Source organism: Macaca fascicularis, chromosome 9 (assembly GCF_037993035.2).
Source record: "Macaca fascicularis isolate 582-1 chromosome 9, T2T-MFA8v1.1".
Classification (NCBI taxonomy): domain Eukaryota; kingdom Metazoa; phylum Chordata; class Mammalia; order Primates; family Cercopithecidae; genus Macaca; species Macaca fascicularis.
The window spans coordinates 123369221-123384147 of NC_088383.1; the positions used below are offsets into that span (position 1 = coordinate 123369221).

At 49.0% G+C, this 14927-nt stretch overlaps 1 protein-coding gene across 50 annotated transcripts in view; it reads right to left on the bottom strand.

Moving 5' to 3' along the window:
- The window catches only part of AFAP1L2 (actin filament associated protein 1 like 2), a 108156-nt gene that overhangs the window by 35985 nt on the left and 57244 nt on the right, over nucleotides 1-14927 (bottom strand). For 32 of the 50 annotated variants that reach the window (XM_074002807.1, XM_074002806.1, XM_074002793.1 and 29 more), the window contains 3 exons: nucleotides 9197-9325; nucleotides 2127-2201; nucleotides 706-800 (listed from right to left, as the gene is read on the bottom strand). In XM_074002807.1, coding sequence (XP_073858908.1) covers nucleotides 706-800; nucleotides 2127-2201; nucleotides 9197-9325 — 299 coding nt within the window. Of the gene's footprint in view, nucleotides 1-705; nucleotides 801-2126; nucleotides 2202-9034; nucleotides 9326-9552; nucleotides 9671-14927 lie in introns of those variants that run through there. The other 18 variants (XM_074002810.1, XM_074002809.1, XM_074002808.1 and 15 more) reach the window with 3 other exon arrangements.

The window sequence follows — 14927 nt, forward strand, 5'->3', positions numbered from 1 at the left end:
AGCTGAGCCAGATCATAGGCCCTGAGGCCATGCTAAGAAATGGGATTTTGTTTTTTCTATGTTTAATAAGAACTATTGGTAAGGTTCAAGCAGGAAGTGCAGTATGATATGATTTATGAATTTTTACTTTTCCTTTGCTTTTTAACTCCAGAACAACATAGGGGAATGATTTATTTATTTATTTATTCACTTATTTTATATCTTAGAGATGGGGTCTTGCTGTGTTGTCCAGGTTGGCCTATAGTGGCTATTCACAGGTGTGATCACAGTGCACTGCAGCCTCCAGTTCCTGGCCTCATGCAATCCTCCTGCCTCAGCCTCCTGAGTAGCTGGGACTACAGGCATGCACCACTATACCTGGCTCTTGCAAATTTTTTAAAGGTCACTGTGGCCTAGGCTGATGACCACAGCTGTTCATGGCCCTGTTCACATGATACTAGATAAAGAGCCTGAGTAGCGTCAGGTGGCACTCAATCAAATTTCCCCAGACCCATCACCCTCAGCATCCGGAGTACCGCGGCCCCAAGCAAATCCCCTGTAGGCAGGTTTACTTTTGCTCTGTCCCTACCCGTGCCTTGTCCCCGTCCCTGAACACAGCAGTTGCTCAGAAAATGCCAGACACTGAGTGAGCTGACACCTGTGAGGACAACTGGACGTTCAAGGGGCTCACATCAGGGAAATCAGGGGTCCTGGACTGACACTTACCATCTTGGGTGGTGGGAGGTCTGGAAGGCTCTTCTGAGGGGCCGAGGAGTGCTGGCTGGGCTCCCCATTGGGCAGCAGCCCCTGCTCCTCAGGCACTGCGGGCAGCAAAAGGAGAAGGCTTCAGTGAGGGGTGAGCAGCCTCACACAGGGTCTCCTTCCTCAGGAATGCCCGGTCACATGCACCATTCCTGGTCACATGCACATGCACCTCTTTTTGAGGCGTTTATTATCCAGGCAGGCGGTTTCTGGAGCTGAAGTTGTTTTTCCTCCAAGAATAGGGTACAGGAGTGCCCCAGCCATGTGCCTGGTGTTTCTGGCAGCCTCTGTACCTGCTCCCCTACCCACCCCACGTCAAAAAAATGGTCTAGCCACAGAGCTTCGGCCAGCAGAGGAGCTGCCTGGCGGCCACTATATTGAGCCACTCTCAGCATGGACCCTGTGATTATGGCTCTTTCCTCCCACAGTATACCCGGAAGGCAAGCGACCCCCACCAGAGTGGCCAACCTCATCTGGATGAGTTCTGCCATGTCTCAGGCTTGGTGAGGGGCAGGAAGTGAAGGAGCCACACTGGGGAAGTGAGGCCACCAACCCTCGGTGCACTTGTAAGGAAAGGTGCCAAAGACACTTCTGAGCCTGTCCATTTCACCCAGCCCTGGGACAGACAGTCTCAGGCAGGCCCGACCTCGGGGATTTGGTGGCTGATGTCTCAGAGACAAGCCTTTGACGGGACTGAGTGCTTTGCAATGCTGTGTTCCCACCCCTCTCTAAGCCTTTGTGTTTGAGTCACAGGCTTGGGAGTTAGGAGATGGTGCTTCTTAGCCTGCCTCTTCTGCAACTAGGCAGCTCTGCATACCTCTGGGCCTCCCCGAGGTCTTGCCAGGCCCCTCCCTGGAGGTTTTAAGGGAAAAGCAGAAAGCAGAACAGAGCAGAAGAGGGAGGCACCATGGAAGACAACATATGTCCTTTCCATGGGAGACAAAACGTTCCACCAAAGACAGCACCTTTGAACATCATCTGTGACTATTAAGGCAGTTGCTGACACCACCATTTATTTCTCTCTCCTCTTCCTCAAAACAGACTTCTATCAAAAGACATAAAGGCAGAACCGTGGGATCAGCACCACACACAGCTGCTTTCTTCGAACATCTGAATTATGACTTCCTGTTCCTAGGATGATGCTGGGAACAGCCAAAAAGTTTTAGGGCCAGATTCCTTATCCAATGGGCAAGGAGGGGGTGGCCTGTTGAAACATCCCAAAATACATCAACCCAAAATACCACCAACCAAAATGTGGCTTCCAAAAATAACTCCGCCAGGCGGGTCTGTGTGCCGGCTGGGAGGAAGAAGAGGTGGGACAGAACCAGCGTGGACCTTCCCTCATCCCGGGAGTGGCCATCCCGTCAGTGATCCCAGCCTCATACCTTTGCCTTGAGACTCTGCATTCTGTTGCTGGTTGATGGTCACTTTGTTCATATAAATGTACTCCTCATCAGAGCCTGCAGAAGGAAGGAGACACGGGCTTTGTGTGACTTCATGAAGAGAAAGGGCCTCCAGCCAGAAACCCTGTTACCCCAGAGCCGTTTTCATCTGCCTGGGTTCCAGTAAAAGCACACGGCATTTTCAGTGGATTGAAAGAATAGTCTAACATGGAAAGAGCTGACAGATTTGCAAAAGAGAAATGACAAGTTGCTGACTGCTGGTTTTCTAGCCTGGCCGAGGGGGCGGGGGCAGGTAAGATACAGAAGGATAACTTAAGGAATAAAAATCCTGTGCTTTGGGAGGCCGAGGCAGGTGGATCACTTGAGGTCAGGAGTTGGAGACCAGCCTGGCCAACGTGGTGAAACCCTGTCTCTACTAAAAATACAAAAGTTAGCCAGGCATGGTGGCGTGCCTATAATCGTAACTACTCAGGAGACTAAGGCAGGAGAATCACTTGAACTCGGGAGGCAGAGTTTTCAGTGAGCCGAGATCACACCACTGCACTCCAGCCTGGGCAACAGAGTGAGACTCAGTCTTTAAAAAAAAAAAAAAATCTTAAGTTCAAGATCTGCCTTGTATCCCACCAAGTAGAGAGGTCTCTGGGCTTCCTAGCATTTCATTTAAATTGTAAAATATTTCCTGTCATTCTCACCCTAGTCTAAATTACTTGAATGGGCTAATCCGAGTGTGTGTAGATAAGCCAGGTCACACTGAGGACCTGGAAGTTTAGCTCAGAGGCCTCTAGGTAGGGGGCCATTGGACGGGTGAAGGGGGACCTGAATAGCCAAATCACGTGAGTTTTGAGTTTAAAGGGGTGAGTATCCTGAGAATAAGAACTGAAGAGCCACCAGCCACCTGCTCTACCCTATGGATTATACCCTGCAGTGGCACAACCCATGCCCTCCTTCAAAACCACTTCTGTGCAGGCTAAGTCACCTTTCCCACGCCTGTCTGGGCAGAGAAAAGCTGGCCTCCTAACTCTTGCTCCACTTCCAATCCCCCAAGGACCCTTTCTTCAGAAGTCTTCAGAGGAAACTCGTCCTAGGGTTTCTCTTTGTCAAAATCCTCTTGAATTTCTTCTGCAGCCTTAATTTGCATTTCCTAGAAACTTGTGGCTGATAAATTCCAGTGGTTGGAGACTGCGTTACTGAGCCAAAGGACCCAATTCTAACCTCTGGCGAAGGAAGCAGTTCAGCGTCACTCTGTTCCACGGCCACAGACCACCCAAACTCCAGCCAACAGGCCTGCAAAAGCAGGGCCCCAAGAGCCAAGAGGAACAGGATGGGCTGGATACAGCCTCAGTGAACGGCACCTGGGGTTGTCATCTTGGTGCCTTGCCCTGCCAGGACCAGTCAGCAATGTCACCCCTGTGCCAGGGACTGCAGCAGTTTATGGTGGGAGCTATGAGGTACGAATGGAGTGAACCGAAACTCACAGACTCCCACCCACTGAGACTCAAAGGGGGCTGGGTCAGTCCCTTCTCCAGAACATGGCAGAGGGGAAAAGTGCCCTGCAGGGAGAGGCAGGAGAGGGCGTCTCAACCAAAGCTTTGCCATAATGGCAGAATTCTGGGTAAAGCACCTAACCCTTGTGCCTCCGTTTTCTTGTCTGCATAGTATGGAAAACAATCATGATGAAATACTGCCTGTTTTAACCAAACTCTTCAGTTTTCAAGAGTACAAAACTCAGATACTAGGGGGTTTGGAAAGTAAGGTAACCTTACAACTAAGACGAAAAATGACAGCTTAAAACATGGGACGTGACTGAAAGGCTCAACAACAGGAAAATGGTAACAAACCATGGCACATCAACATATACAACAGCAAGTCATGTTTAAAAACTAAATAGATTACTGAAGAGTGTATAATTGGCATGGCCATTTTAGAGATGATTTTGGAGGCTATGTTTTTGTGTTCATATTCTTTGACCCAGCATTTCTACTGCCAGAAACTTATCCTACAAATAAACTCTAGCCTTTAAAGAAAACTGTATTTAAGGACATTCACTACAATATTGCATGAATTTTTTTAAAAAAAGAATACAAAATATGGCCAGGCACGGTGGCTCACACCTGTAATCCCAGCACTTTGGGAGGCCAAGGCGGGCAGATCATGAGGTCAGGAGATCGAGACCATCCTGGCTAACATGGTGAAACCCTGTCTCTACTAAAAATACAAAAAATTAGCCGGACTTGGTGGTGGGTGCCTGTAGTCCCAGCTACTCAGGAAGCTGAGGCAGGAGAATGGCATGAACCCAGGAGGCGGAGCTTGCAGTGAGCTGAGATAGTGCCACTGCACTCCAGCCTGGGCGACAGAGTGAGACTCCGTCTCAAAAAAAAAAAAAAAAAAAACAACAACAACAACGTAAATGTCTACCAATAGGTTAAACATTAGGATTCACCCAGCATTGAACTCTACCCAATCATGAAAACTAGCAAGGTAGCTCTGTGTCTGTTTACAAAGATATTCAAGACCTAGAGTTTGATTATAAGATCATGTTTCAGAATAGCAAAAAAAGAAAAAGTATATGAATTGTCAACACATGGAAATGTGTGCATGCAGCAATTCTAAATATAAAAATAATGTCAAGCAGAAAACAGAGGAAAACCACAAAATATTCAGATAATGCTGATAAAGATCAGAAAAGGAACTGGAAGAACATAAATAGTGTTCAGTGTTCGTTTTATTTTTTTATATCATTAAGTTCACACACCTATACAAAAAAATAAAAGACAAGATGTTATTGTTTTAAATGTTAGATTCTGAGCAGGTGCTTTCTCTCTAAGATGACAATTTGTAAGTTGCAGAGAAAACTCACACTGGCCACTTCATGAGGGTGCATCGGCCCACCTCGGGTGCGCTGCAGGCTGAGGCTGACTTAGTTTTGATTCCTAGAGGGTTGCTAATCTAGGACTATCCAGGTTGGGAAGTAAGAGGCTCCCAAGACCTTCTGCAATTGTGGGAAAAATACAGTAAACCTGGCCTTAGTCAGTGAGGTCGCTGACAGGGAGGCCAGACTGCTCAGTCCTGTCTGGGAGGCGGCAGCCTTGGGCTGGAGAACTTTCTATCGTTCACTCAACTATCTGAAGAAGTGTATTCAGCATCAGCACTGTGCTAAGTGTTGGGGATACAGCAGAAAACAGATGTTACCTCTGCCTTTGTGAACTCCACAGTCTGGCAGGAGAGACATACCTGAATCTGATCGTTACACAGTGGGTGGGAAATGACTATGGCCTGAATGTGTTGGGAAGATGAGCTCAAAGTGCTTGGAGGTCTGCAGAGGATAGTCCTTCCCAGAGAACTGGTGTAGGGTGGGGAGGAGGAACATGAACCTCTTTGCTACCACTGGATACAGAGCATTTGAAGTGCCTTTGATCAGAGGGGCAGCCACTGAAACGTCCTTGGAACTTCTGAGGGTGGGAGTAGGAGTGTGAGGCAGGAGCAAGGGCTGGTATGGTAGGGACACAGCTCTCACTGATGAAGGCTGGAACAGACCACAGGGAGCCAAGCCCTCAATAAACAGATCTTAGTCTATGCCTGGACCTCTCCATCCAAACAAAAAGCAAAGAGGGTAGAAAAAATTGTTACACTGAGGAAAAAAAAAAAAAACACAAAGATCAGAAAACTCAAAAGAGACAATTCCCTTTGCGAAGTATAAATGCACACATACACATCCTGCCCAAAATGTGTGGAAGTCCTAGCAGCTCAGCCTGTGTGGACCACAGCTATCTTGAGATGATCACCTTGCCTCCATCTACAAGTCTCAACAGGCTGAGCTAATTTTTGGGTAGAGGTGGGTCTGGGAGGGCAAGGGAAAGAATGCTGTAATTTCAGGTGTGGTATGTCTGTTTAAGATTCTGTCCTGTGCGACACAACAGTTACTGAAGCACAATGGAGCAGGGGGAGACAAGGTTAGGTCCACCTGTCCAGGCCCAAGCCCTGGCTCTGCCCTCACAGCCGTGTGCCCTCAGGAAAGTGACTTTCAGAGGCTTGGTTTCCTTGCCGGTAAAATGGGAATAAGGTTTGGGATAAGGAATGAATGATGTCATCCATGTCATTTACTACATTAAGTACAGAGACACAGAAAGTACACAGTAAATGTTGGCTGCTATTGTACCCAATCTGCGGTCTAAGGGCTACAAAGAGGGCCGGAAGGGAAGTTCTGTTAAACAGTGGCTATTAACAAGTGGGCTTCGCTTCTGAGAATACAGGCCCCAGGCCTCAGTGTGGCTGTGCATGGGTGGCACTCTGGAGGTGATTCACCTTGGGGAACCCATGACCAGTTCTCAGCAGCTTCCCACCCCCTACGAGCTGCGGAGTCCAAGGAGAAGGGGAAGGCCTGACTTTATAAGAGCTGATCAAGGGCAGAACAAAAAGGTCATCCTACAGGAAGCCACATCACAGGTTAATTCAAAAAAGAGACCACATATAGGAGGCGCTGCCAGAGTGGTTAGCACCAAGAACCACGGGTCAGACTTATCACAAACAGGTGGTTTCCGTTCCCAACAGAAGCGTTTTTTTATCATTGTGCGTTCAAGGTGGAGCATATCGAAGTGGTGTGGGGAGTGTGCTTTTTAGAGGATTCCACTGATAAATCCTTCATGGAGTGAACCATCCCCCTCTAACTTTCCCGCTTTGTAATGTGGATTTCCCATCTGCGTTCCCACGGTGGGCTGCTTTGATGTGCCGCTGACCAGCACTCGTGGCGGCAGGCAGGCAGGCAGGCAGGCGGACGCTCCCTACAAAGCCTTCAGGAGCATGGGAAGCTGCAAAGGCTGAAGGAAAACACCTCTGATGAGAGGCTAAGGCAGATGATTCCTCCAGAAGAGAAGGCAGATGGGCATATAGCAACATGCCTCGGCTTTACGACTGCTTATTCAGAGAATAGAAACTAGTTCCACAGGGAACAGGGAAGGGGAAAGTCCTCGAAATGTAGTCTGGCAGATTCAGGTTGGACACAAGGAAGCATTTCTGGACTGTGATGGCCGGGGCAGGTGGAGACTTCCCTTCCCTGGCAGGACTTGGCCTGTTCCCGCTGGGAGGCAGATGGATTACATGCCCTCACACGGTCCCTGACTGTCCCCAAACAGCATTTCCAGTTCTTAAACATCTGACATAAAAATCAACTCAACTGTTACGACTTCACAAAAAGGGTTTTCCTTTTTTAAAGGAATCTGAATTTGCTAGAAATAAAACCATATGTCCCCAAGAAGACTTTTTCAAGAATGTTCCTAGCCGCCTCATTCGTAATAGTTCAAATCTGTGACCAACCCAAATGGCCATCAGTTAAGTGAAAGGATAAACAGACTGTGATATATTCACAGAATGGAATACTACTCAGCGATAAAAGGAACAAACTACAGACACACTCAACAGCATGGATGAATGAATCTCCAGAGAAGCCAGACATACAGTACACATCATATGAATCCAGTTATACAGAACTCCAGCACAGGCAACATTAATCAGCACCATGGTTGCTTGTGTTCGGCGGCTGGGAATGGCCAAGACAGAACTTTCTGGATAATGGAAATGTTCTATATCTTGTTCTGGGTGATGAGGAGACAGGGGTATACAATTATCAAAACTCACTGAATTGATTATTTCACATATGTGCACTTTATAGGTAAATGATCTCAATTTTAAAAAGACAGAAAAATTATGGATTCAGGGTTCTGTAATTTACAAAGTCTTCCAACTATGTTTTCCCTTGGGTTGTGTAATACAGGGCAAGTTAAACTCTCCAGGTCTCAGTTTTCCCCTCTATAACAATAGCACCAGCCTCACAGGGATGTCTTAAAGATGAAATGGGTTATTACATATACTCATGAGACTGTTCAGTAAGCCCTAGCTATTATTATAGTTCATTATTGCATCTCTACTTTCAACCAGCAGGGAAGAGTGCTTTGAAAATACTTCATTTAAAACCTCACTCATAGGCTGCTGTGTCAAGTGGCTAGAGATTTCTAGGGCTCCAGCCCAAGTCGGGTCAGTACTGCACCATCGTATATTAAATTGGTATATTAAATCCTAGCACCCAGTATGCCTCGGAATATGATTGCATTTGGAGATAGGTCTTCAAAGAGGTAGCTAAGTTAAAATAAGATAATTAGGGTGGCCCTAATCCACTATGACTGATATCCTTATAAAGAGAGGAGATTAAGGCCAGGCACAGTGGCTTGCGCCTGTAATCCCAGCACTTTGGGAGGCTGAGGTGGGTGGATCACCTGAGGTCAGGAGTTTGAGACCAGCCTGGCCAACATAGTGAAACCCTGTCTCTACTAAAAATACAAATTAGCTGGGCGTGGTGGCGGGCGCCTGTAATCCCAGCTACTCTGGAGGCTGAGGCAGGAGAATCGTTTGAACCTGGGAGGTGGAGATTGCAGTGGACTGAGATCATGCCACTGCACTCCAGCCTGGGCAAGAGAGTAAGACCTTGTCTCAAAGACAGAGAGAGAGGAGATTAGGGCTGGGTGCAGTGGCTCACACAGTACTTTGAGGGGCCCAGGCAGGGTGGCTGGCTTGAGCCCAGGAGCTGGAGACCAGCCTGGGCAATGTGGTGAAATTCCATCTCTACAAAAAACAAATACAAGAAAAAAAAAGATAGCTGGGCATGGTGGTATGCACCTGTAGACCCAGCTACTTGGGAGCCCAGGAGTTTGAGGCTACAGTGAACCATGATCGCACCACTGCACTCCAGACTGGGTGACAGAGCGAGCTTCTGCTTCAAAAAAGTTAATTAAATAAGAAGAGGTGATTGGGACACAGACACAGAGGAAAACCCATGTGAGGACACAGGGAGAAGACAGCCATCAGCACGCCAGGGAGAGAGGCCTCAGAAGGGACCAAACCTGTTGATATCTTGATGTTAGACTTCTGGCCTCCAGAAGCGTGAGAAAAGAAGTGTCGTTTATAGCACCCAGCCTGTGGTCCTTAGCTATGGCAGCCCACACTGACTCACAGCCATCTCTATTTGCGTGGAGGCCTCTGCACCGCCCGGGGCCCACACTCACTGCTGCTTTTGGTGTAAAGCCGGAGGAGCTCCGCCAGGCAGCTCTTCTTCACCAGGGCTGTGCTGCTCAGGTTCTCCTGGTCAAGAATCTTGAGGAAGTCATCCAACTCCGTCAGCAGCTGTTCCAGGGCTAGGGACAGGAAACAGAAGAAACTCACAGTGGCTGCCCTCTCTCCAAAGGCCCAGCTCAGATACACCTCGAACCCTCTGGTCCCAAGAGGAAGGGTTTGGTGTGAGGTCTGGCAGCGTGTGGGGCGACTGGGCAGAAGATGGGATTCTCAGCTCCAGGGCCACAGGGAGAGAGAACCAGGCCCTTGGCTTGGAGAGAAACAGCCTCCGCTGAAGCCTCAGGCTTACCAGGTGCTGAAAGAGTGACCATGGCCTCGTCGGCCGACTTTCTATCTCCTCCACTGCAAACGTCTGCACTCACAGCGTGCTTGTGAAAACTAAGACTGTACTACCTCCAAAGTGCTCTGAGGGCCGCTGAGCTCTGCTCTCAGAGCTGTGGCTAGAATGAGGGTTCCTCCCATCCGGATCCTCTCTGGGGGCTTCCGGCCCATTTACTTCTTAGGTCTTTTAGGTCAAATGCTTTGTCAAGTTCCTTCCAGTTCTGAAGTTCTATGGTTCTCAGCCTCGTCTTGGCTGCATGACTTTAAAGTACGAATCTCTTCACGGGTTGTCCATGATTAAAAGCCACACCTGGGCCGGGCGCGGTGGCTCACACCTGTAATCCCAGCACTTTGGGAGGCCGAGGCGGGTGGGTCACAAGGTCAGGAGATCGAGACCATCCTGGCCAACATGGTGAAATCCCATCTCTACTAAAAATACAAAAATTAGCTGGGCTTGGTGGCGTGCGCCTGTGTTCCCAGCTATTCAGGAGGCTAGGGCAAGAGAATCGCTTGAACCCGGGAGGCGGAGATTGCAGTGAACTGAGACCACACCACTGCACTCCAGCCTGGCAACAGAGCAAGACTCCAGATCAAAAAAGAAGAAAAAAAAAAGCCACACCTGGTTCCTCAGAAGCCCTACCTGGCCTCCAAAGCCCTGCAGACTGCAGCAGCCTCACCCGTGGTCACTGTCATACTCCACAGCCCGGACACTGCACCCCTCTTTCCTTCCCTGGCCTTCATACATCATGGTCTTCCCCTCTGCTAAATCACACTTGTCCCTCTGTTACCAGTGTTAGTTATCCGTACGGATCTGAAGCAACCTCAATTCTTGCCTCCTCAGAAGAAAGAATTTGAGGGGCATAAGGCAGGAGGGGAAACAGACAAGTTTCAGAGCAGAAGTGAAAGTTTATTAAAAGCTTTAGAACAGTAAGGAAAGGAAAAGAAGCAAAGTCCAACTTGGAAGACGGCTACATAGGCGACCTGAGAAACCAAGTGTGAGGCTTGACCGCTTTACCTGGGGTTTTCTACGCTGGCATACTTCCGGGACCTCGCCTTACTTCTCCTACTCCTGAGATCTTATTGGGAAGCTGCTGATTGGTTTCAGGTGTTTTCTATGAGGAGCCTGCCTTTCCCTGGCACTGGCTGTGACCAATCATTCCTTTAGAGAAACAGTTAACAACTGCCTGACCATCACCTGGTGGTCATCCAGCACTCCTAGTGTGTGGGGCGGGGTGGGGAGCCCTCTCCTTCCCGGCTCAAACCTAACGAGCTACCCGCTGTAACACCTCAGGTCTTGGTCTGGATAACATTCCTCCTGAGACACCTTCTCTGGACCTCTTTTTTTTTTTTTTGAGACGGAGTCTCGCTCTGTCGCCCAGGCTGAGTGCAGTGGCGCAATCTCGGCTCACTGCAAGCTCCGCTTCCCGGGTTCACGCTATTCTCCTGCCTCAGCCTCCCGAGTAGCTGGGACTACAGGCGCCCGCCACCTCGCCCGGCTAGTTTTTTTTTTGTATTTTTTAGTAGAGACGGGGTTTCACCGTGTTAGCCAGGATGGTCTCGATCTCCTGACCTCGTGATCTGCCCGTCTCGGCCTCCCAAAGTGCTGGGATTACAGGCTTGAGCCACCGCGCCCGGCCCTCTGGACCTCTTTAACAGATAATCCCATGTTACCAGCACTGGCCTCTGTGATGGACTAAATATTGGGCCCCCAATGATGTCCATGACCTAACCCGCCGCATCTGTGAACATGCTACTTGACATGGCAAAGGGACTTCACAGATGTGATTTAATCAAGGAGATTATCCTGGTTTGTGCAGGCGATCACAGTGTAATCACAGGGGCCCTTATAAGGGGGAGGTAGGAGGGTAAGAGTCAGGGAGATAAGATGCTACCATGTTGACTTTGGGGATAGAGGAAGGGACCATGAGCCAAAGAACACAGGTAGCTTCTGGAATCTGGAAAAGGTGAAGAAGTAGATTCTTTCCTAGAGCCTCCAGGAGGAATAGAGCCCTGTGGCCCCTATTCTCAGATTAGATCTGAGATTCTGATCTCCAGAACTGTAAATGAATGAGTTCGTGTTGCTTTATGTCACTAAGTTTGGTAATTTGTTACTGCAGCAATAAGAAACTGAGATACCCTCTCAAAGCTCTGACTGCATCATGGCGTAGCTGTCTGTGTCACCATTTAGATGCAAGCTCCAAGGACAGGCTTTATGTGGAGCTCATGTTTCCAGGGCTCAGCACAATGTCCAATAAACATTTGTTGACTAAATGAGTAAATGAAAGGAAAGCAAATCTATCCACTTACTTTGTACATGAAAGAATTCTGTGGCCTGGATTAAGAGCAAAGAGAAGTCCACTAAAAATCTAGGTATCTGGCAGGTCCTATCTAGCTAAAATATTGGAACAGACGGGATTTTTAAAAGCATCTCCTCCACTTCTCTAGCTTACATGACACAGTCGCAACACTGAGAACCCAAACAATTCTTCCTCCAAATGGTTTCCATGAAACCAACTCCTAGAGTTTACCGCATGAACGAGCTGTTCTGAAACCTGGACCCCAGCAACCTGCCCACCATCTAGAACCCTTGGCACCTCCTGCTTTCGTTGTGATCACTCTGCTCCAGACCAGCATGAGCTCCCCATCTGCATGAGCAGCCCTTCATTTGTGTCAGTCTAGGGGCGAGTCAGTGGTTAAGGAGAAACAGGCACTTTGTGGGAAGCCTGCACTCATTTGCTCACCTCACCCCGCCGCCCCGTTGTCTCCCTGGCATTGCTGGTCAATCCCACCATGACACTAAGCAGATTTACAAATAACCAGCAAGAAGGGAGGGAGGCAGCTGGCACTGGGCACACCACAGTGCAGGGCAGAGACTAAGCTCTTCCAGGTAGTCAAGTGTTTGCCCAAAGAGCATTGGTCACAGGAGCTTCTCAGCAGACAGAGAAGCATCGGCAGGATCAGTTACCATGGGCATCACCCAGCAAAAGTTGCCCTGTTGACCTTAACCTTAACCAGTAGGGCACCCACCATCTGACCCAGGGGAGCTTCTCTGCTGGAGCTGGGGACCTCAGCCCCGTGCCCTGCTGTGACCAGACTTGCTCACCAAGGGCCAAGAGCCACACTGCCAGCATCACCGCACCCTCATCTAAGGCAATGGTGCTGCTGGGCCTGGATGACTGAGCCGAACCAGAGAAGAACGGGAGACAACACCAAGGTGGGGAAACTGAACTAAACAAGGAAATGAAAGGAGCACGATGACGGCAAAATTTCAACTCTCGCCTGAGATAAAGTCAGGAGGGACCATAATCCAGCTTTATAAATGTGAGCACTGATGGTCTGCAAACAAACATTTCCTACTATGAAATCCACGAGCATTGATTCAGCATCTACCAGGCTGGCCCACAGAAGCATTTAATAGAAAGAATAAAGCATGTTTTCCCAACTAAAAGGCCTTAGCTTGTGTTGCGTTTTGTTTCTAACACTATTCATGAGTTTCCTGTCAGCTGCAGGAACTCAAAAGCAGTGAGTTTAAAGAAGCCAAACCAGGGAAAATAAATTGAGGACAACGACAGTGAGCCTTGAACTCAGCTTCAGGGCACAAGGGAAAGTGAAAGGGCCTTGTAAGGCAATTGGGGTCTCAAGCTGCATTTTTCCTGAATTCTGAACTTCTCAAGGCTGTCCCTCCACTGCCGCTTCAGGGAAAAAAAAAAAAAAAAAAAAAAAACCGTAAAAACTGTAAGTATGTTTTCACTTCCGCATCCTTGGCTATTCCCAAAAGCTGCCCAATTCCTGGAAAATAGCCTTTGTTTCTATTCCACAAGAGCCAATATGTACCAAGCCAAAGAGTAGAAAGAGCTGGGCCTGGCCCTGGGGAGACAAAGGTGACCCCAAGGGGTCCTCAGCCCTTCCAGAGACCTAGTGAACCCAGGGTGAGAAGAGAACTAATCCAGGGATGTCTACAAGGACCAGCAATGCAATAAGGAAAGTGGGGCAAACTCTGCGTTTATCAGGGAAAGGAATTGTAGCTCGTCATTGAGGAATGCATAGGAGCTCACTGGAAAGGGGCAGAGGCATTTTAAGAAATAGGGATGGCTGCGTGCAGTGGCTCATGTTTGTAATCCCAGCACTTTGGGAGGCCAAGGTGGGTGGACCACCTGAGGTCAGGAGTTCGAGACCAGCCTGGCCAACCTGGCAAAACCCTGTCTCTACTAAAAATATAAAAACTAGCCGGGGGTAGTGGCGTGCACCTGTAATCCCAGCTACTCGGGAGGCTGAGGCAGGAGAATCGCTTGAACCTGAGAGACGGAGGTTGCAGTGAGCCGAGATCACACCACTGCACTCCAGCCTGGGCAACAGAGTAAGACTCCTTCTTAAAGAAAAGAAAAGAAAAAGAAAAAGGGATGAGATGCTCAGAAAACTTGAGCCCTGAAAGTACATGTGCGTCTGGGAAACCAGCCAGTGTCTCTGGGTATCAGGGGAACATGGAGCATGGAGGTGGGTGGGGGTGGGCCTCAAAGGGGAGAAGGTGGGCTCTGAGGCCAGAACTGTGGACTGGGGGTGACGCAGACGAAGAGGGCTTCATCCTTCTGCTCAGGAGTTGGTGCCTTATTCTGCAGGGCCATGCAAGGCTGTTCTTTAAGCAGACTAGAGAGAATAATCCTGAAGCTGTGGGGAGGACGGATGGGAGAGGACTGGCAGTGGAGGCAGGAAGGCCAGTTAGATAGACTCATTAGTGCATATGGAATGATGAGGGTGTGAGCTAATCATGGCAGCTGGGCACCATGCCATTAGCTTTGCCCCTACCCCCCCAAATTCTCACAACCACCCTGCAAGTGCACAGCTGTGGGAATGGGCTAAGGAGGCTGAATGACAACCTGATTTGGCCACATCCCTGATAAGTAGTGGCATGGGGGATCATATCCAAGCATGTCCAAGTTCAAAGCACTTGTGTCTGCCATCCATCCATTGGCTGTAGTCATTCCCAGGGAGCCAGGAAAGTATATTTGAGTCATGGCTCCTGCCCTTCAGTCCTTCATACACCACAAGGCAAAGGGTGTAGGGATGAAGAGAAAGAGTGGACTGGAGACACGAGATAGGGAGAACCCACAGGACCTGCCGATGTAGGCACTGGAGGGTGGAGATGCAAAAAACCATCAGACACCGTAGTGAACCAGGCAGCGGGTGGGCCAGCCAGATGTGCTAGGGAGAGCAGCTCTTGGTGCTGTCTGCTGAGGACCATGTTGATACCCTCCTTTTCTTCTAGGCTGTGGCAGGTGAAGGGGAAGCCCCAGGGTTGAAGGAGCACAGGCCCGGGGATGAGAGAGAGTCAGAAGGGAAGCATGT